At 35.2% G+C, this 21,769-nt stretch overlaps 2 protein-coding genes across 2 annotated transcripts; one reads left to right on the plus strand and one right to left on the minus strand.

Moving 5' to 3' along the window:
* Positions 1 to 996: 996 nt before the first annotated feature.
* On the minus strand, positions 997 to 3,447 carry LOC137805545 (uncharacterized). Its single transcript, XM_068605490.1, has 3 exons — positions 3,257 to 3,447; positions 2,781 to 3,124; positions 997 to 1,274 (listed from the first exon to the last, which is right to left on the minus strand). The coding sequence occupies exons 1-3, from the start codon at positions 3,445 to 3,447 to the stop codon at positions 997 to 999; spliced, it is 813 nt and encodes a 270-aa protein (XP_068461591.1).
* Positions 3,448 to 5,218: 1,771 nt separating this feature from the next.
* On the plus strand, positions 5,219 to 20,145 carry LOC137807122 (brefeldin A-inhibited guanine nucleotide-exchange protein 5). The gene is made up of 33 exons (XM_068607583.1): positions 5,219 to 5,679; positions 5,872 to 5,944; positions 6,130 to 6,358; positions 6,454 to 6,575; positions 6,660 to 6,718; positions 7,929 to 7,986; positions 8,067 to 8,151; positions 8,238 to 8,441; positions 8,516 to 8,574; positions 8,663 to 8,732; positions 8,812 to 8,880; positions 10,466 to 10,588; positions 10,666 to 10,719; positions 10,816 to 10,904; positions 11,021 to 11,117; positions 11,222 to 11,320; positions 11,417 to 11,608; positions 11,728 to 11,838; positions 11,920 to 12,104; positions 12,604 to 13,227; positions 13,421 to 13,838; positions 14,274 to 14,513; positions 14,609 to 14,732; positions 14,811 to 14,959; positions 15,567 to 15,923; positions 16,164 to 16,330; positions 16,411 to 16,673; positions 16,944 to 17,116; positions 17,195 to 17,308; positions 17,643 to 17,779; positions 17,884 to 18,214; positions 19,008 to 19,103; positions 19,902 to 20,145. The coding sequence occupies exons 1-33, from the start codon at positions 5,568 to 5,570 to the stop codon at positions 19,962 to 19,964; spliced, it is 5,346 nt and encodes a 1,781-aa protein (XP_068463684.1). The 5' UTR covers positions 5,219 to 5,567; the 3' UTR covers positions 19,965 to 20,145.
* The last annotated feature ends 1,624 nt before the right edge of the window (positions 20,146 to 21,769 follow it).

Below are 21,769 nucleotides of genomic sequence, written 5' to 3' on the forward strand. Positions count from 1 at the left end.
GAATTTGATACAAAATTAAGAATTATATTATTATTATTATTATTACACTATAATTTTTAAAGACTGATTTCTAGTTTTTAAATATATCTAACGATTCAAATATTGTTTTATTTTCTCAATAGTTGACAATATTTCTATATAATGAAGTTGATCAATTACTCAGTGTTCTTTATATGAATTAAATTGCAACGTGTCGAGCTTGGATGAGAAGTAGTTGTAGATGGATAATATTATCTTACGATGAAACACTACGTAGTTGACCAACTTCATCATATAGAAACATAGACAATTATTGACCTTCAATGTCAAAACAAGAAGATAATTATATTGCATACATGCTACTACATCTGTAGTTTGTGGTTGATGTTATTCAAGAAAAAAGTATTTAGCGGTAAATTTTGGTACATTATCAATATTTGGTTTGGAGTTATTTTTTTGGATTACATAATAATTTATTTTTTCAAATTATACAATTTATATATGTTATGAATTGTGTAATTCGTAATATAAAAATAATTTATTCTGAATGAAATAATTAAAACTTTAAAATAACATTTCATATTACATAACCCTAAATCTTTAACAATAATATGACTTTCAAAATTTTATTCTAAATTACACAATAAAAATACAAATTTAAATATCAATACAACTTTAAATTTTTAAATTATAAAACATGATATTCAAAATTATATTAAAAAATAGATTTTAGACTAATTCATCCCATAATTCAGAAAATAAAATCAACTCTCAAAACCTTACGGATTGCAAGATTGTAAAAATTGATTGAAGGTAATTGCACAAGATTGCAAAACTGTTGAGGTGATCTCATTCATTTTGATTTACTTCAATAATATATATATATAATAAAATTACAATTACTGGAAGCTATAAAATAGGAATAGTAACGACCCTATAAACTGATCATTAATGCAATAATAACGGTTTAATAGTTCAAGGGTAATAAAATCAGAATTAATAATAATAAAATCAGAATTAATAACCAACATTCTCCCTTAATTCTGATTTGGAATAACCTTCCTGCCCCAACAGATCTCTTAACTTGATGAAAACATTGATTCTTTGATGAAAAACTTGATTCTTTGCAAGATTAATTACAGAGACATTGTCGACATAAATCTTAATTGGAACATCTAGATTAAAACCAATTTGAGTCATGATATTATTTTTCTCCATCGCCATCAATTCTTCATTCATAGCCTCTTGCCATTTGGGGTGTTGAATGGCATCTGCAAGTCTCACGGGTTCTGAATCTGCAAGAAAAGCAAAGTGAACTAAATCTCCATTGTCATCAACTTCATCATCAAGATTTACTGCGCAATCTTGAAGGTGTACAGGTTTTCGTTGTTGCCTTCTTGGTCGTTCCATCATAGTTGCAATTGGAGTTGCAACTTCAGGTTGAATTACAACTTCAGGTTGAACTGTAGGTGCTTCAGGTTGAACTGCAAGTGCTTTAAGAGTGACTCCATCTTTCACATCATCGTTCAAAACATAAATATATCGTTTTTTGAATCCATTTCAATTGTTGCATTCCATTGTCATTCCTCATCTTCGGCAAATGTAACATCACGACTAACAATCTCATTCTTTGTCATTGGATTGTACAGTTTGTATCCCCCATGCTTATATCCAATGAAAATGGTCTTCACTGCCTTATCATCCAACTTCGATCTTGCTGCCTTGGGGACATGAGCATAAGTAATTGACCCAAATACCTTCAAGTGTTGCACATTGGGTTTGAATCCATTCCATGTCTCAATCAGAGTTGTGTTAGGAACACTCCGAATGGGTGATCTGTTTATCAAATATACCGCACATGTTACGGCCTCAACCCAAAAATAATTTGGCATACCTTTCGCTTTAAGCATGCTTCTCGCCATGTCCAAGATTGTTCTATTCTTTCTCTCAACAACTCCGTTGGGTTGAGGTGTGTAAGGACAGGTTATGTTATGTTGCAACCCAAGTTCTTCACAATGTCTCTTAAACTCATTAGACTTGTACTCACCCCCTCCATCACTACGCACCATCTTAATTTGTCTGCCACTTTGTCTTTCAGCAAATGCTTTAAATATTTTAAAGCAGTGGAATACCTCATCCTTGCTTTTCAATAGATAAGTTCAGGTTTTCCTTGAAAAATCATCAATAAAGGTTAAAAAATACTTATTACATCTAACTGATGATATGTTCATCGGGCCACAAACAACTGGATGAACAAGCTCCAAAGGAAATTTTGCACGCCAAGGCTCCTTAACAAATGGTATCCTGTGATTCTTTCAAAAAATGCAAGCCTCACACAATTGATCAGGGTGATGAATATGGGGTAAACCATTCACTAAATTTCGTTTGGAGAGATTTTCCAAACTCTGAAAATTTAAGTGTCCAAAGCGTAAATGCCACAACCACGATTCATGATTCACTATTGCATTCAAGCACTTGAAATCACCCATATGCAAATCTACTGGAAACATGCGATTTTTTGATAAAAAAAGTTTTAAGAATCAAGCTACCTTTTTATAAAAAAATTGAGAATTTATTTTCAACTATGTGCATCACGTAACCCTTTTCAGCTAGCTGTCTCATACTCAACAAATTACTTTTCATATCAGGTACATAGAAAACATCATAGATGTACCTGTGATCACCATTCTTCAATGTGATAAGAATTCGCCTTTTTCCAGTCACCGGAACGAACCTGCCATCAGCGAATTTCACTTTTGTGCGAAATGAGTCATCCAAATATGCAAACAACTCCTTCTTACCACACATATGATTTGTGCAACCTGTATCCAAATACCAAGTCCGATTGTTTGGAGTTTCATTTGATGTGACTGCCATTGGTACTGCATGATCCTCTTCATCTTGTTCGTGATTACTATTTTCTTGAGCACAATTGGTAACATGATTATCACCTTTTGATATGCACTCATTTGCATAATGTTCGCATTTATGGCAATTATGACACTCAATATTTGATTTATTATAAATGCCTCCTTGTCCTCCGCGATCACGTTCCCCGTGCCAAGAGTTATTTGAACTTGGATTGTGATTGAAACCAGTGTTGTTTTGCTCAATGCCTCCATGATTATGGCCACCACGACCTTTACTACAATAAGTACCATGTTAATGATAGGAGCTACCAATTGAAGTTTGTGCTTGTAAAGGCTGTTCAATTGATTTTTCAATCTTATTGTCATTCATCCGCTGTTCATGTGCTCGTAGGGAACTAGACAATAACCTTACTGTCATTTTTGAAATGTCATTGGCCTCTTTAATTGCGGCAATAACATGTTCAAATCTGGGAGTTAAAGATCTCAAAATCTTCTCCACTTTTGCCTGCTCCGATTGTGTTTCACCATTGGTCTTCATCTGATTTGTTAAGGCAAGAACTTTATTTATATGGACATCAACAGTCTCTGTGGTTTCCATTTGCAGCTGTTCATATTGGCGTCTTAGGGTTTGAAGACGCACCCTCTTGATCTTGTCATCACCTTTATAATTGGTTGACAAAATTGTCCAAGCCTCACTGGCAGTTGTTGCTCCTTCTATCTGTTCAAACGTCTCGTCATTCATCCCTTGATGGATGAGATACAAAGTCTTATTGTCCTTCTTCTTCTTATCACAATGCGCTACTCGTTGCGCCTCAGTTGCATTAGCAGCTAATGCAAACACTCCACTCTCAACGACATCCCATAACTCATGATAATTAAACAAAACTCTCATTTGCACACACCACCGATTGTAATTTTTTCCATCAAGGATAAAGACTGAGAATTGGGTAGAATTCATGATAACATACTGGTTTTGATACCAGTTGTAGGAACTAATGGAAGGAAATAAGAGAAGGCAAAAGGTTGTAGAAACTGATTGAAGGTAATTGCACAAGATTGCAAAACTGTTGAGCTGATCTCATTCATTTTGATTTACTTCAATAATATATATATATATATATATATATATATATAATAAAATTACAATTACTGGAAGCTTTAAAATAAGAATAGTAACGACCCTATAAACTAACCATTAATGTAATAATAACGGTATAATAGTTTAAGGGTAATAAAATCAGAATTAATAACCAACACAAAAACTCTAAAATCCAGAAAATTTATAAATAAAGAAATATAATATACATAAAAAATAATTAAATAATGTGACACTTCAGGGGTGTCCCAACCCTTATAAGAAACTAATTACTTAATATTATGAACAACATCAACGATAATGGGTGGTGGTAGAAGTGGTTGTCAATGGGGGTAGCGACACCAAAGGGGACACGATGGTCCAGCCGAAACAATTCTTCAAAAGCAAAATGAGGGATGAAGGAGATGATGTAATAATGCGTTATATATATACAAAGGCATTTTTGTGTTTTCCTACCGATGAAGGCATAAACCATGGTGCAAAAAGCAATTGGCTATAATTTCTCTGAATCCAATACAGTCTCAGCACAAAAGGCAAAGCAGTGAGGGCTTCTTCTTCATGCACCCGTACATTTTTCTTCTTGCACCCCCATAATTTTAAAAATCCCGAAATTGTGCTACAGATTCATCAATCTAGAAGTGAATCATGTTGTTTTCTAGACGGGGAGGTGCTTTGAAAGTAAATTGTTAATAAATTGTTGATTTCTGGATTGTTGAATCTGGAAGCCTAATTTTTGTTATGGATTGATGGATTCAGAAGATTTATGAATTCCCCAATCCGGAAGATTTACGGATTCCCCAATCCAGAAGATTTACAGATTCCCCAATCCAGAAGATTTATGGATCAAATCTGAAATATGAAAAAACCAATGCGGATTCCTCATTCTGTAAAATTACTGAACTGTATTGTCTGGAATACTAGAAATAAACTGCGAAAACGATAATCCAAGACATTATTGACCACCACCAAAAGAAACACCTTCATGTGCTAAGAGAGGGAGCAGCGTTGCCCTTTTTCAGAGAGAAATGAAATCCGTGTGTGCAATCTGTGGGCAAAAGAAGAAGACAGAGTAGTGTGAGTCTTATATGCATTTTGAGATTTTTAAAAAGTAATAGGACTATTTTTGTCTTTGCATAATATTAGGGGGTGTAGGAAGAAAAAAATAGGGGTGCAGGAAGAAACTGTCTGCAGTGAAACTACACCGATAAAAAACGAGGGTAAAAAAACAAAAATAATATTGCACAATAGCCTCCGTATCTCGTAAAATTGAGCTAATTCAACTTGAGGAAACATGGTTGGAATAGTATTGTTTTGGAAGTGCGAGACGAAAACAGACATAAAACATTTAAGACAGATCTACGCCCTTCTTTCTCTCCATTTCTCAGATCTCTCTCCCCCTTACACTCTTCCCAGCTCCAATTCATCTTCTCTCTCCCTCTCCGGCATCCAATTCCGTTGCCGCCGGACAACTCACATTCCCCGAGACTGAACGATCTCGTTTCCGATTTCGGATGATCTTTAATTCGGTTCGCCTGCATTCCGATTCCGAATTGCACGCCGTCCGCGATCCGTGACGCTGCTGAAAAACGCGCTTGGACGCAGAGCAACTAAAGTGAGAGGAAATGGCCGGAGGTGCAGCCGGGGGTTTCGTCACTCGAGCATTCGATTCTATGCTCAAGGAGTGTTCTGGCAAAAAGTTTCCCGAACTCCATAAAGCTATTCAGAATTACACAGGTTTCAACCATAGATCCCTGTTTCAAGTTATTTCTTCGCTATCTAATGCCTTTAATCCCTTTTCATTGTTTTTCTTTTCCAATGTTCGACTGGTCGCATTGGTTATTTAGTTCTCTAGTGACGATGAAACTGGTAAATGGCTATGTCGTTGATTATTTATTTATGTTTGGTGTGTGCTCTGTAATTGTATAGATATCACGAAAGAGGTCAGCCAGAAAAAGCGGAGCGAGGTCAATCAAGCTGCGCCCTCTGCCGAATCTGGCAGGTAAGATGTTTTGGAATAAACATTGATGATAGATAGATAGAATGTTATTGATGCGTTTTGGAATATTGTGCATGGAGGTTTGGTAAATTTCTTTATGGTAAGTGGGTAATGAATAATAGTCCTTATTTGGAGGAAGTGGGATCGAGCTTTTGGTTTTAATATTTGAATTATGCTCTTTTCACTAGTGCGAACGAGACTGATGTTGGAGTGGCAACCAAGACAGAAGCAGATCAGTCAGAGAAGGCCGAGCATGCTTCAGACGACAGGCCTAAGACTGGAAATATTAATGTTGTCTTGGCTAGTGCTGGGAATACACTTGAAGGAGCTGACGCAGAAATTGTTCTAAATCCTCTTCGTCTTGCATTTGAGACTAAGAGCTTGAAAATCCTTGAATCTGCTTTGGATTGTCTTCATGTACGTGCATACCTTCTTGGCACTATTTGACAGTTGGTATAGCCCTTGTTCATACTAAATTGGTTACTTACTCCGACTAATTAATCTTAATACAGAAACTTATTGCGTATGACCATTTGGAGGGTGATCCCGGGTTAGAGGGTGGTAAAAACGTCCCATTGTTTACAGACATTCTAAACATGGTTTGCAGTTGTGTTGACAATTCATCACCTGACAGGTATGCAAATTGCTATGCATATCTAATGGTTTCTCGATGGATATTTCCTGTTACACCTATTCATTTTTAAGAATCACCACGCAGTACCATTCTCCAAGTGCTGAAGGTTCTTCTTACGGCTGTGGCTTCTACAAAATTCAGAGGTATGTTTATTGTAATAGAGAAGAATGCATTGTTTTGTTATGTATGTCTGCTGATAACATGCTGTGCAAGGTATCTTCAAAGTTCTATCGTGTGTGGTAAACAAAAAAAATCTTTAAAGCTCAGAAGAAGGTTTTAGCTAAAGAAGATTAATTTACATCTTATGGCCATAGCAGAGATTGTTGGAAAACAATGGTAATGTACCCAAACAAAATAACCATAGAAGAAGAGTAGGCTCAGCATAATCTTAGTTTTGCATGCAATCTATCTGAATGACTTATTTACTTTGGTTTGGCTACAATTTACTTTTCTCATTATTATTTGTTAAGATACTTTTTTTTCTCTGAGAAAGTTATACAGGTTTGTGTGTAGAATTTAGCTTTTAAGCCACCTTTTGTTTTGTCTTAGATGTATATTTCTCAAGGATTCACTTCCTGTGGACCATTGGTGTCTCTACCTTAGAAATGTTTCTCTTGTTGAGAAGGGCACTTTGGGGAAAATGTCTCTATTTTGGAGGCCTTTTTCTTTCCTTTACCATACATTTTTGGGTTATAAACTGGAGGTTTTAGTTGCAGTTGAATGTTGACAATAGTTGTTGTGAGGTCATGTTGCCTATGCGACTATTGATGGGTTGACTTATTTGAAGAATGAGCTTGGATAGTTTAATGAGCTAGGTCTGCTTTTGCCCATTTATGATTCTAGCTTCAGGATTTTGCTGCTTGCCTGTAGGTTTTTGTTTGATTAAATTTCTCTTCATTTTATTCTACCTCTTTTTTTAGTTAATATTGGAAGTTGGGACTTTCAAGCTCCAATTAGGCATGACTAAAGATGCTAAACTGTTTTGTCAGGGAAAGGGGAGAAAAAGACTTTTCATTAGTAGAAAAGACCAGATTACTAATACATTCGCTTTCTTTCATGCATTTGTGAAACATGAGTACAAGTTGAGGCTTAGACCAATGGTTGTGTACAAATAAATTGTACTGTCTTGCATACATTTGTTGTGCTTTTACTGTCCTTTCACCATGTCAGCATGGTCATTTATATTGGTGCTGTGGTTAGAAAACCACCTTGTGCTACCAGAAGATGTTTATTGCATTGATGTATTTGAAGATGCTTTGTGCTGATTTTTCTTTCCTAGTTTTTAATATGTTTGTATATTTTGTTATTTATTCTATTTTGTATGATTTTTGAATTCTTATTTACATCATTCAGTACATGGCGAACCTCTACTGGGAGTTATCAGAGTATGCTACAATATTGCTCTGAATAGGTATTGATCATGTCCTTTCTGTCTTCAAGGCTTATTCTTGCTAATCTGTCGTACTGAGATTCATTGTTATGGATTTGTAGCAAGAGCCCTATAAACCAAGCAACATCAAAGGCAATGCTGACACAGATGATCAGCATTATTTTCAGGAGAATGGAAACCGATCCGGTTGGGCTTCTAAAATTCCTATTTAGTGCATATTTGGCTTATGGCTTTGTAGTAAATATTTTTTAAGCGCCCATCAAAATTTTCAGGTTGAAGCTCCATCTGGTTCTGGTGGTCAAACAATTTCAAAGGCAGCTTCAGCAGAGAATTTGAACCCAAAATCTGATGAATCGTCAACTGGAGACTCGAACGAAAAAGAGATGAGTTTAGGTGATGCACTTAGTCAAGCCAAGGATGCGTCTCCAACATCTCTTGAGGAACTTCAAAATCTTGCTGGGGGTGCTGATATCAAGGTAAATCAATTGTATAGTCATGTATTAAACCCATAGCATGCCCTTATTATGACAATATTGTGTGTCTTGTATAGGGATTAGAAGCAGTACTGGACAAGGCTGTGCATACTGAAGATGGTAAAAAGATAACACGGTATAAAACATGAATATGATATAGTGCTTTGGGATATCCATTTATGTTGTACGCTAAATAGAAGCTTAATTATTTATCTTCTGTAAAGTGGGATTGATCTGGAGAGCATGGGCATAGTACAACGCGATGCTTTGTTGGTATTCCGCACTCTTTGCAAGGTTGGTTATCTCACTTTGACAAGAACACGGTGGTTAGTTTCTTCTGAACATTAACTATAACTCACTTTAAATTTTGCAGATGGGTATGAAGGAAGATAATGACGAAGTTACAACTAAGACGAGGATATTGTCTCTTGAGCTTCTTCAGGTCATACTGTGATTTCAGCTTCTATTACTTGTTAGTTAATAGGTGAAGAATAATGCATTGGAGTATTATGTTACTTGTCGTGTAGAAGTAATTATTTGCTTTATTAATTATGGGCCAACCTGCTGGTGTGCCTGGTACATTTTATTTTATGTGGCTGACTTGGTGTCATTCAGTGATGTTACTCTTGGTTGAGATCTAGAATTGTGCATATAATTTTTAGAAGCTGAGTGATACCTAAAGAACTGCGACTGCCTAACAAAACCTAAGAGTTACTCCAGCATTTTTCTATTGCACTCCAAATCAAGGAAATAAAATTTATAATATTTTGTTTGGTGTTGATATTTAGTATTTAATGCAGAGCCTTTTGGAAGGATTACTTCTTGTCCTTTTTTATTTATCACTCTTCGAGATGTCCCATCTTTCTATTAAAAAAACTTGTAGATATATATAGTGTTGTAAACTTGGTGACTAAGTCTAAGACATCACAGATTGAAGTGGTTTGCTAGCATATGGTATTGATTATGGTAAATGTAATTCTATATGCATTGCATTGGACTAGTTTGAACCACTTCATGAAACTGTTATCACTGCAGTTCTTGTTAGAGCGAGACCATACAAAAGAAAATATAATAGTATTACTCAATAGTCAATATTAACAAACCAACATATAAATATTTATCTCCCCCGTTCCCTGGTATAATAATAATCTCCTAAAGCACTAATACCCATTCCAGCATAAGTGCATAACTAACTTGCCAAGTCAGCAAGTTGTCCTAGCTTCTTCATTTCCCTTGTTCCTCTTCAGATATACTGTATACCCCTTCTGAGCCCTTGACTTGTTTTCATTAACCAGCTGAGCTTGATCTTTCCAGAAAGCCACGTTTCTCACATTATTGGGCCAAACATTGTTGCTAATTGATTTCTTCATCCACATGATAAATAACTATTTCGCTTTTGGATTCTTTCTGTAAATTATATTATTTATTAAAGCTAAAACCAGAAACACGTGGTGAAAGGAAAGAGCAGTCTTCTACTGTGGTTATAGAAATTACAAGGGTTAAAAAAGTGACTGCATGTGCATGTAACCTTGTATTATTGAATATTTAGTAATTGATTTAATTTTTTATGAATTAAAAATTATAAGAAAGCTCCCATGTGAATGAATCCAACTAAGTAACCACAAAAAGACTCCTTCAAGAGAAAATTCAAGATGAAGGACTGACTACGAAAAAAGGTTAGGAATACAAGATATGACCTCAATTATTCAGTGGATCAAGGTCTTGTGAAGCTCTGAAAAAAAAATAATCCACTGTACACCTACCAGCTACTGCTGTTGTACTGTTGGTTTAAGAAATGTACTGTTTAAGAGCAATTACATGACACAATTAGTTTCCTATTGCTGATTAATATAATTTTCAGTTCTGCCCATTCTAAGGCTAGACTGTAGCATTATGTGGGAGTAGATGATAGGATATGAGCAAATATTCCATCCCTGTTCTTCCACATTTGGTATTCAAGCTTTTCTTTCTTTGAAAGCTACTATTTTGGCTGTTCACAGTCACATATTTGTTATGTTATCTTTCAGGGTTTGTTGGAGGGAGTCAGCCACTCATTTACAAAAAACTTCCATTTTATTGATTCAGTGAAGGCATATCTTTCATATGCACTGTTACGAGCTTCGGTTTCACAATCCCCTGTCATATTTCAGGTTTTATTGAACAACACTATCTATCTTTGTGAATGTATCTATTTGTAAATTTTGATATCAATATTATTTCTTGGCAGTATGCAACAGGAATATTCTTGGTGCTGTTATTGCGGTTCAGGGAGAGTCTCAAAGTATGCATGTTATTCTGCAGATTTTGCAGAAGCTTCTCAGCAGGGAAATAATGTTAATTTGATATCTCATTTGTTTTTCCACTATTTTGTTTCCAGGGGGAAATAGGAATCTTCTTTCCATTGATTGTTCTTAGGCCACTGGATGGTTTGGAAGTTCCTGTCAACCAAAAACTTAGTGTTCTTCGGTATATTGTTCTCCCTGGTTGATTAAAAAAATTACTTGTATTATGTCAATGAACTTTCTTGTTGTGTTCATTGTCATTTCCTTTCCTCATTAATTTGGTTTAGTATGGGTTTGCAGGATGTTAGAGAAAGTATGTAAAGATCCACAAATGCTTGTTGACATTTTTGTGAATTATGATTGTGATCTTGAGGCGCCAAACTTGTTTGAACGAATGGTATAATCTTACTGCGCAATATATTATAGCATTATAGACAGCATGTAAATTAGTTGTGTCCTCTTTAAATATAATAATCATTTATTTTCTAAACCAATGTGTAGGTTACTACTCTGTCCAAAATAGCTCAAGGGACTCAAAATGCTGATCCAAATTCAGTTGTTGTTTCTCAAACAGCTTCAATTAAAGGCTCATCACTTCAAGTAGATTTAGTTGTTTTTTTTGGAAATCATTAATTTGTTGAATAAATGTTTTTGATAAAAGTTGCTGGTTGATCACATTTTCTTTGTCTTTCTCAGGGTCTTGTGAGTGTGCTTAAATCACTGGTTGATTGGGAGCAATCACATAGGGTTTTGGAAAAGTTAAAGAATAATCAGCAGGAAGGGATCTCGGCTGAAGATTCTTCTGAAATAAGAGTCAGGGAAGATGTGACTAGTGATTTTGAGAAGGCTAAGGCTCATAAATCCACGTTGGAGGCTGCCATTGCTGAGGTATAGATAATGTTTTTTCAAAGTATTTTAACAGGGAAGGGGAAATTTGTCTTAGCCTTCTTTTGCATAATGATGGAGTTATGGTTGGGGGCTGACTTATGGTTTTAATAATCTTTTAGTTCAACAGAAAACCAATGAAGGGGGTGGAGTATCTAGTATCAAATAAGTTGGTGGAAAACACACCTGCTTCAGTTGCTCAATTTTTGAAAAACACTCCCAGTTTGGATAAGGTTGTGACTCTTCTCTAGTATTCTTTATCTACCATTGCATCTAAATTTGGTCTGGAATATGTAAGTGTTGGTTGCTTTCAGGCTACAATTGGTGACTATTTAGGTCAACATGAAGAGTTCCCCCTCGCTGTGATGCATGCTTTTGTAGATTCAATGAAATTTTCTGGATTGAAATTCGATACTGCAATCAGGGAGTTTCTTAAAGGATTCCGACTTCCTGGGGAAGCTCAAAAGATAGATCGGATCATGGAAAAGTTTGCAGAGAGGTAATGGCATTTTTGTACATGCAAATTCCCTTCATTCCCCTTTCCTGAGTGGTGATCAGTGTCCTATCTGCAGAACTGTGATTGAACAATTGGATGTATTCATTTATGCATCTGTGTTGGAATCTCCTTGTGTGCGGGATATTGTAGACATGTGCACAATAATTATGCATCACCATTATTTCTTTTAAGAGTTTTATTAACAGCTCAGTTGTTTAACCAGTGTGCTAGTAAGTTATTGATTTCCTTGAACCTACATAGTGGGAACAAAGGAAAACTGACAGTTCTATTTGTTAATCTACATATGGACTCAGGTTAAGATGTCTGAGTGTTTTGTGAGGTGTCAAATTTTGTTTACTTGTCATGTCATAATAATCCACTTCGATTGGTTCAAAATTAACACTGTTTTATGCATATTATGTCTTATACTTTATATTTCATGGGCTTGACACCTTGTACCTGTACTGATATTTTATATCTTTTGCGCGTGCTGTCTATACAGATACTGTGCAGACAATCCAGGCCTTTTTAAAAATGCAGATACAGCATATGTGCTAGCTTATGCTGTTATTATGTTAAATACTGATGCTCATAATCCAATGGTGTGGCCCAAGATGGCCAAGTCAGATTTTGTTCGCATGAATGCTAGGGATGATCCAGATGAATGTGCTCCTAGAGAACTACTGGAAGAGATCTATGATTCCATTGTCAAAGAGGAGATTAAAATGAAAGATGACACGTCTTTAATTGGAAAAACCAGCAGACAGAAGCCAGAGGGTGAAGAAGGACGCCTTGTCAGTATTCTTAACCTTGCACTCCCTAAAAGAAAGTCATCCGAAGATGCCAAGTCTGAAAGTGAGGCCATCATTAAGAAAACACAAGCTATTTTCAGAAATCAAGGGGTGAAAAGAGGAGTTTTCTACACTGCCCAGCAGATTGAACTTGTAAGACCCATGGTGGAAGCTGTTGGGTGGCCTTTGCTTGCTACTTTTTCTGTAACTATGGAGGAAGGCGATAACAAGCCTCGAGTTGTTTTGTTGATGGAGGGATTTAGAGCTGGCATACATATTACGTTTGTGCTCGGAATGGATACCATGCGATATGCATTTCTAACATCTCTCGTAAGGTATAGATTCCTGTAGCCCACGTCAACCCACATCCTCCAAAAAGTGTTGCTTTGATTATTATAAGTTATCTGCTATTTCTTTATTTTGATATGCTAGGGAAAGATGGTGCATTGTGCACGAGAATACTGAATGGAAACATTGATGTTTGGTACAGTTGACCAGGTTCATTTAGTTTCTTTGTTAACACCTCAGGTTTACTTTCTTGCATGCCCCCAAGGAAATGCGTAGTAAAAATGTGGAAGCTTTGCGCACGTTGTTGGTCCTATGTGAATCAGATACGAATGCTCTTCAAGATACATGGAATGCAGTTCTGGAATGTGTTTCTCGCCTTGAATTTATAACATCAACTCCTTCAATTTCTGCTACTGTTATGCATGGGTCAAATCAAATCTCCAAGGATGCTGTTGTTCAATCTCTGAGAGAATTAGCTGGAAAACCTGCTGAACAAGTTTTTATGAATAGTGTCAAACTACCTAGTGATTCAGTTGTGGAATTCTTCACTGCTCTCTGTGGTGTATCAGCTGAAGAGCTAAAACAAACTCCAGCTCGTGTCTTCAGCTTGCAGAAGCTTGTTGAAATTAGTTATTACAATATGGCTCGAATACGTATGGTATATCTCTTATCAACTGTCAGTTGGATAATTTTTATTCATCGTTTTAATGTTTCTTGTCTTGTAAGTTACCTTTGGCAGTTTTTTCTGCTCACTTTATTTTTTAAGCTATTAGACTTTTGTTATTCTTAATTTTTTGTTTATATGTATTGGCTCAAATGTGTTGTTTCCTTGAGGAAATTCAATAATTGGATTTAGTTTATGCATATATAATAGAAAGCACATATCTGTACATGTATGAATGCTTTGATAACTATTGACTACCGAGGAATAATTTGAAAGTATCATTTTGCTCAAGCTATCTGTTATCGCTAAGAAGCTTTGGTTTCATTCCATTAATTGTTGAACTATAGCATCCTTCCACCCCTTGTATAATATTGTCTTTTTGATGCTGCCCTGAGTGCATTTCTAAGCTCTAATTGTGATGCTTTTAAGGTATGGGCTAGAATCTGGACTGTTCTTGCAAATCACTTTATATCAGCTGGGAGTCATCATGATGAGAAAATTGCTATGTATGCCATAGATTCTCTAAGACAGCTTAGCATAAAGTATTTGGAGCGTGCTGAACTGGCCAAGTTCTCTTTCCAAAATGATATTCTCAAACCATTCGTTGTTCTTATGCGAAATAGTCAAAGTGAATCCAAAAGGAGGCTAATTGTTGACTGCATTGTCCAGGTGTTGTAGGCGTGAATTTTTATTCTTTGTGCATTTGAGCTTAATATCATTATATACATTAACTGAAGTTCAGCTGGAACTGTTGCCTATTGCAGATGATAAAATCTAAGGTTGGAAGCATAAAGTCTGGGTGGCGTAGTGTATTTATGATTTTTACAGCTTCTGCAGATGATGAACTAGAATCTATTGTGGAGAGTGCATTTGAAAATGTTGAGCAGGGTAGGAATGATATTCTTTGATTGTGTCATTGCATTACTATTGCAATTATGGTGTATCTAACATGTTGAAATTTTGCAGTCATCTTAGAACACTTTGATCAAGTAGTGGGAGACTGTTTCATGGATTGCGTGAATTGTCTGATTAGATTTGCCAACAATAAAAGTTCACATCGCATTAGTTTGAAGGCTATTGCACTCCTGCGGATCTGTGAGGACCGTCTTGCAGAGGTTTGCTGGGTTATCTGTAGGAAATTGCTTTCCTTAATTTGAAGGTTGCACACACAAAGTATGCATGCACACACACACACATTACTAGAAAAAAATGGGTAGATGTTTATTTCAAAGTCCAGTAAGTTTGGCCCACTAGACTTATCTGCAATCTACATGTTTTTAAGAGGGTTTGAATTCTCAGTACAGAGATGTAAAATGCTGGAAGCTAAACTGTTTTAATATTATTTTTTCAAATGTTCAATCTTTTCACAAGCTGAGAGACATCTTAGTTAAAAAATGAAAAGCTCTGTTTTGATATTGCATTGATATCTACCAATGTTGAAAACAGAAATTTGTGGAAAAACTAAAGGGGGCATGCTAACATAGCTCATGGTTTTGATTAATGTGTGATTAAATGTACTACCAATGTTGAGAACAGAAATTTGAGGAAAAACTAAAGGGGGCAGGCATACTAACTTAGCTCATGGTTCTGAGTAATGTGTGATTAAATGTACATTGTTTAAGGATTTAGAAACTGTTTATTCATTTTTACTGTCAATAATTAGTTCCGTTCCTTGCATTGGTACCTGTCCATTAAGTGGCTTAAATTGTTTGTCTTCTTAAGGGCCTTATTCCTGGAGGTGCTTTAATGCCTATTAATGCTAATTTGGATGCGACTTTGGAAGTAACTGAGCATTTTTGGTTCCCAATGCTCGCTGGTTTATCTGATCTAACCTCAGATCAAAGGCCAGAGGTCAGAAGTTGTGCTCTTGAAGTCTTGTTTGATTTATTGAATGAAAGAGGTAGCAAGTTCTCCACATCATTTTGGGAGAGTATTTTTCATCGAGTTCTTTTTCCAATTTTTGATCACGTGAGACATGCTGGAAAAGAGGGCTTTGTTTCCACTGATGATGATTGGTTTCGTGAAACAAGCATTCATTCGCTTCAGCTGCTATGCAACCTTTTCAACACATTCTATAAGGTAGTAAACTAAAACAGTACTGTTTTCTATTCTTGTAACTTAAACAAGCATGAGTGTGAAATTTTGCTTTAAAAAAGTTAGCAAACATGGTGCTAAAGTTTTGATGAAAAATTGCTCGTGTTGACTTTGTTAGTTTATTGGATTAGATGCTTTTATTATTATAAATATGTATGAAATTCAGGTTCAGAATGTATCTGATTTCTGTTAAATATCAAAACTCATGAGAAATCTTGCTTCCAGGAGGTTTGTTTTATGTTACCTCCACTACTGGGTCTGCTGTTAGATTGTGCGAAAAAAACAGATCAAACAGTGGTCTCGATATCTCTTGGTGCTTTGGTGCATCTCATTGAAGTAGGTGGACACCAATTCAGTCCGAGTGACTGGGATACATTACTTAAAAGCATAAGGTGTAAATTTTTTCTTATTTTCTGAACATTCATTTTAGTTAATATCAACTATAAAACATCTATTTAATCTTGATCTCCAGAGATGCTTCATACGCTACACAACCTGTAGAACTGCTCAATGCATTAACTTTTGATAATCTGAGAAACCCTGGAAGCATTATTAGTGATTCTGAAGGCAACCTAGGGGACACTGGTGCCATCAGGTCTATTGACAATGAGGTAATGGCTGATCATCAACTTAATGTCAATGGTAATGGGAAGTTATCCCCGTTGGCATCCTCAAATACAAATGCTGATGAAGTTGAAGATTCTGTACCACAGACAAATGTAGATCAGTCTGAAGGTTAGTTTTTTTAATTTTTTTTAGTTTAATGTGTGTGAAAGCATGCTCATCTCAGGCACGAAAGTGAGAAGTGGTACCAATTATAAAAAACATTCATCGAAGTTAGCTTGTTAAAAATGTGAAGTATCTCGTCAAAAATCCCCCAAATTTCATGGTGGGGCCTTAGAAGCTGCATTAAATTGGAAAAATGAAGTATGGATTGGGCATTAATTGATACTGAAGAGAAAATGAATTTGCTTGATGCCATCAAGGAAGTGTTTATTATTGTAGGTCTTCCATCTCCATCAGGAAGAACTCCCAAATCGGCAGAAGGGGGAGGTTTCCAGCGTAGTCAAACCTTGGGTCAACGAATTATGGGAAATGTGGAAAATCTCTTCCTTCGAAATCTTACAAAATCTAAAAGCCATATATCTGATGCTTCTCAACCATCATCTCCAGTTAAGGTATCATGTTATCTTTAGCGCAAAAGAAATTGACCTTTATTATCCTGTGAATACATCTCTTATGTCACTCCGGTTTAGGTTGCTGATACTGTAGAGCCAGATATGAAGAATGAGGAGAGTCCTTTGCTGGCAGCTGTCAGGGGAAAGTGCATTACACAGTTATTACTTCTTGGTGCTATTGATGGTATTCAGGTTTGTGTGTTTATTTATTTTCTTTGTTCAGTTCTCATTTTTTTGGGTTCCCTTAAATTTGTTATTCGACGGCTAAGATTCTGTATAGGGAAAGGGGAAGGTTTTCCTCCCTTTTCTCCTTTCATTAGGTCTTAGAAAAAATTCAGTTTGAGGAAGTACCTCTTTCACACTGTATATATACGAGGAAAAGACTGAGAATGTAATTTGAGACCCATTTGTTTAAATAGATTTGGTGGTGGAGGGAGTTTGGGAACCCACCACCTTCTTGCCAAATGGAGGAGTTTGATAAAAGGATGATTATCTTCTTCCAACTATGTTTTCTAATTATTTGCAGAAGAAATATTGGGCTAAGTTAAAAGCAGAGGAGAAGATTTCTATAATGGACATTTTGCTGTCTTTGTTGGAGTTTGCTGCTTCATATAACTCATCTACCAATCTTAGAACTCGAATGCACCAAATTTCTGATGAAAGGTAATCCAAAATTCAATATCTAATTGTCTTATTTTTTGTTCTGCTGAAATTTGTTAAACAGTAGAATGGAGGAAATGAAGAATCACTAAATTTTTCTTGGACAGGCCACCAATAAATCTTCTTCGTCAGGAATTAGCTGGTACTGGCATATATCTCGACATCTTACAAAAGGCAACTTGTGGCTTTGAAACAAAAAAGGAAAAAAGTCCAGATTCTGATGGATTTCAAGATGTAGATTCTACAGAAGTTAATGGCTTGAGTTTTAATCAAGATTCTGATGCAGAAGAGAAGTTTGAAAGGTTAGCTGAGGAGAAACTGGTGTCTTTCTGTGAACAGGTGCTCAGGGAGGCATCTGATCTCCAGTCAAGTACTGGAGAAGCCAATAACATGGATATTCATAGAGTCTTAGAACTGCGTGCTCCCATCATTGTTAAGGTTTGAAGTTTACTCTTCATGATAATATATGAAAGTTGACTTGCCTTCTATTCAGTGTCATAGTTTTGCCTGTCATTTACTTGATTAGTAGTGCAGATTGCAAATATTGCAGCCAATGGTGTAAATAAAATTTATTTCAAGAGTTATTATATATCTATATATAAAAGTTTTTATATTTTATACTACCAGTGAACGAGATATCACCACCAGCTTTAAGCTTCTATTGTTGATGAATAGTCGAATTACCACAATGTGGCACTCGGTTTTAGATTGCATAACCTGACGTATACCACACCTTTAAACTTAAACTAGTATTTGTTGAAATAATGTATTTTGTAGATTGGTTTTCGTTTCAGATATCATAAAAAAGTCCCAAGTCCTCATTCTGTATCATGAGAAGTAAAAACTCTCAAGTCTCTACTGTCACGTCTTGATTGTCAAGTATTGCTTCCTTAAAAATTTGCTGCTCTATAACAAAGATGCTCTACCTGCAGTTGTTTTAGGGGATTTGCCATGTCCTATATAAAAGACTTGTTGGAAGTTCTGGGTTCTTTTTTTCTTCTTATTGCTTTCAGTTATTTTTCCACGCTCATTATTTTTCAAATGCTTTGAATACCTGAACCCTGTCTCTATTTCCCTTTCTTTAGTTTCCTTTTCTATAACACAATCAATTAAAGGGGTACACCGTTTTAGTTTTTATCTGCTTGCTTTCCAGTATAGTTGGATGAAGTTCATTACAATTTATGTTTATGTGTTTGTTTATGTGCTAATAAATTATTTATTTACCTTGTAGGTGCTTCAAAGCATGAGTTTTATGAACAATAAGATTTTCAGAACTCATCTAAGGGAATTATACCCTTTGCTAACAAAACTTGTTTGCTGTGACCAGGTAATTTCTTGTTTCTACAATTATTCAAGGCTGCTTTTTGATTGATAGTTTTGATCATGAATCTGTAGTGAACGACTGAGATTTAAGGGAATGGAAGCTCACTGTATAAAATAGGAATTCTATAGTATTCCATCAGATGTCATGAGGCGGGGTCAAACATTCTAATTGATTTTCACAAGTTTCTTTTTCAATATACTTTATAGAAAGAAAAATAATTATTTTGGGTGGATAGTAACTTTTGTGATTCTTCAGTTGCTGCTGCTATATGTATGTTTATGCCTGTGTCAAGAAAAATAGAATATTTTAATAGGCTTTCATTAGATATTTTAAATCTCAAAAGAGTTGACCTGAAAATTAGAGATGGAAAGATCATTGTTTGGCTCCATTTAGGTGTATGTCTTTTGGTCATAATTTCGTCTCTATAGCTAATATGGTTCTTACACTTGACAATTGATTTTCGGTTTAATCCATATAATTTGATCTTCATTTGACATTGCAAACTTATTACGAATCTGTTCTTTTTATCTAATGAAGTTATAAGTGTTATATTTGGTCTATACTTGCTATCGCTCTTTGTTTTATTCCTTGTCCAGGAACATTTTGGTCATTCCATGTGATAAAACTCTACATGACATCTCATTTTTCGTGTTAGTCATTTAAAGAAAATACTCCAATACCGTTATAACTTAAGTAAATGTTGGGGGAGCTCTTGGTGATTTATTCGGAGCACAGCTGATGGTGTTGTGTGTTGTTAAGGAAACCTTGTGTGTTGAACTGATAATGCTTTGTTTTGAACAGATGGATGTTCGGGGAGCTCTTGGTGATTTATTCCAAGCACAACTGAAACCTCTTTTACCATAACCGTCTTATAATGACGCTGTTAGGATTCTCAGATATAAACTTCAGGGCTTGCCGATATCAGTTTTAGATGGCTTGGAAAGAAGAAATATGGTAGCATTTTTTTGTATTAATCTTTTATGGAAATTTTGTGCTTGTACTAACAGTTTTGTAGAAAGGCAATAGAAATGTAATTTTGGCTTCATCTGACCTCTCCCTATATTCGTTTGCACTTAACTCAATTTGTTTGTGCAGTATTTGGATAGTAGGTGAAAGCTCTGATTGAGGTTTCGCATGAGTCTTTTGTTGTATGATGATAGATGTATACCTTGTGTCTTACAATTATTTGCTATTCATAATGTATACTACTGAAAGAAAAAAAAGTAGCAGCTATTCCTCCTCCCTTCCCTTTCCTTCCTTCTTTTTTGGTGACATGTTCAGACTTCACGCAAAGATTTTGGATCTTACACCTCTACTGTTGATTGTTGTAGCGGACTCGGAGTCTCAGGGTGCTGCCAATTTATTTATTTATTTTATCTTTGCTTTTTGGGTTGGATCTTATTAATTCATAATTCTAATTGTAAACTTTAATAAAACAAGCCAGAGACGTCGTAAAGAAAAAAAAAACTATGTCTTCACTTCCGCATAACAAGTCTATTAAGCACGATTACTCTACGTTTCAATCTATTATTGAAATATTTAATTGTTCCGATAATCTCTTCAATTTTGACAGTTTATAATTTTATTATCAACTTCTTTATATTAGTTTAGTTTTTGTATTTTTAATTTATTAAATTATATTTGATTATTTGTTATACTTAAAATTCTGAAGTCATTTCATATTCAAATATCTAGAGGTTCCAATGATTTTGGGATATACAATAATTTTTAAATTTTAGTAGTTATATGTTTTAATGAAAATTCCAAAGATATTATTATGTCATTGGGATTTAAAAAATGAAATCTAAGGGCTTATTTATTTTTATGGTGAAAGATAAGTAAGCCCTTAGATAACTGCGGAATTAATTTTTCTTGATTTTAAAAGCGCGGGTGTTTAATTAAGTCATTATATTATTTACAGTATTTGTACAATTTTCATTTCATTTCAGCATGCAAATTTAAGATAAATTGATTCATTTATGATAGCACTGGGCGAAATTTGAATTGAAAGCAATAGAGTTTACTTAAATGTAACTGAATGTTCTTTTGAGATTTAGAATCTGTTCGATTTATATTTTTTATTAATATTTAAATTTTGAAAAACAAGAAAAACAGTTGTTTTATTGTTGGCAATTGCTTCAGTACTCGGATATCACATGTCTTTCTGCCTTCTAAAATGTTGGTAGCCATAGGAGAGCAGTTTTACGTTGTCCATCGCATGTCAACTGTGGCTATTCCAATCTGCAGCAAGACCATTCGTCAATCTGCAGTTTTCAAGAACCTGTACTGATAAATTATCATACAACTTTTTGTTTTTCTTTTTAAAAACAACAAAACACTTTAAAATAATTTACTTTTCTTTTCCTTAGCTAGGAGTGCAATCTGATTCTGCCAAGATTCATAGACAATCAAAAAACCCAGTTGGGAATATGTTTTGGAATTAAAAAAAAACATTGCTTTTTAGTCTGATTCTACCTTTCTTTCCTAGATTGTTCTCCCTCTCCTACCATTTACGCACTTTCAAGAAAAATAAAAAAGGTTGTGCCTTGGCTTAGTGTCACACAACGGGTTTAGGAATCCAGTGCTTTGTTTAGTCTAAATGCAATTCTTTACGTAACTTTCTATTCAATAAAAGGACATCATTTTCCCTCCACTTTGTTTAATATTCT

Source organism: Phaseolus vulgaris, chromosome 3 (assembly GCF_000499845.2).
Source record: "Phaseolus vulgaris cultivar G19833 chromosome 3, P. vulgaris v2.0, whole genome shotgun sequence".
Classification (NCBI taxonomy): Eukaryota; Viridiplantae; Streptophyta; class Magnoliopsida; order Fabales; family Fabaceae; genus Phaseolus; species Phaseolus vulgaris.

Excerpts from the sequence above, each read along its gene's own strand:
- LOC137805545 (XM_068605490.1), bottom strand. The coding sequence starts at position 3,447 with ATGGAAACCACAGAGACTGTTGATGTCCATATAAATAAAGTTCTTGCC. Across the intron at positions 3,125-3,256 it reads ATTTCAAAAATGACAGTAAG|TAAAGGTCGTGGTGGCCATA; the intron begins GTTATTGTCTAG and ends TACTTATTGTAG. Across the intron at positions 1,275-2,780 it reads TTGCACAAATCATATGTGTG|ATTCAGAACCCGTGAGACTT; the intron begins GTAAGAAGGAGT and ends CTTTTCTTGCAG.
- LOC137807122 (XM_068607583.1), top strand. The coding sequence starts at position 5,568 with ATGGCCGGAGGTGCAGCCGGGGGTTTCGTCACTCGAGCATTCGATTCT. Across the intron at positions 7,987-8,066 it reads TACAATATTGCTCTGAATAG|CAAGAGCCCTATAAACCAAG; the intron begins GTATTGATCATG and ends ATGGATTTGTAG. Across the intron at positions 13,839-14,273 it reads ATATGGCTCGAATACGTATG|GTATGGGCTAGAATCTGGAC; the intron begins GTATATCTCTTA and ends GATGCTTTTAAG.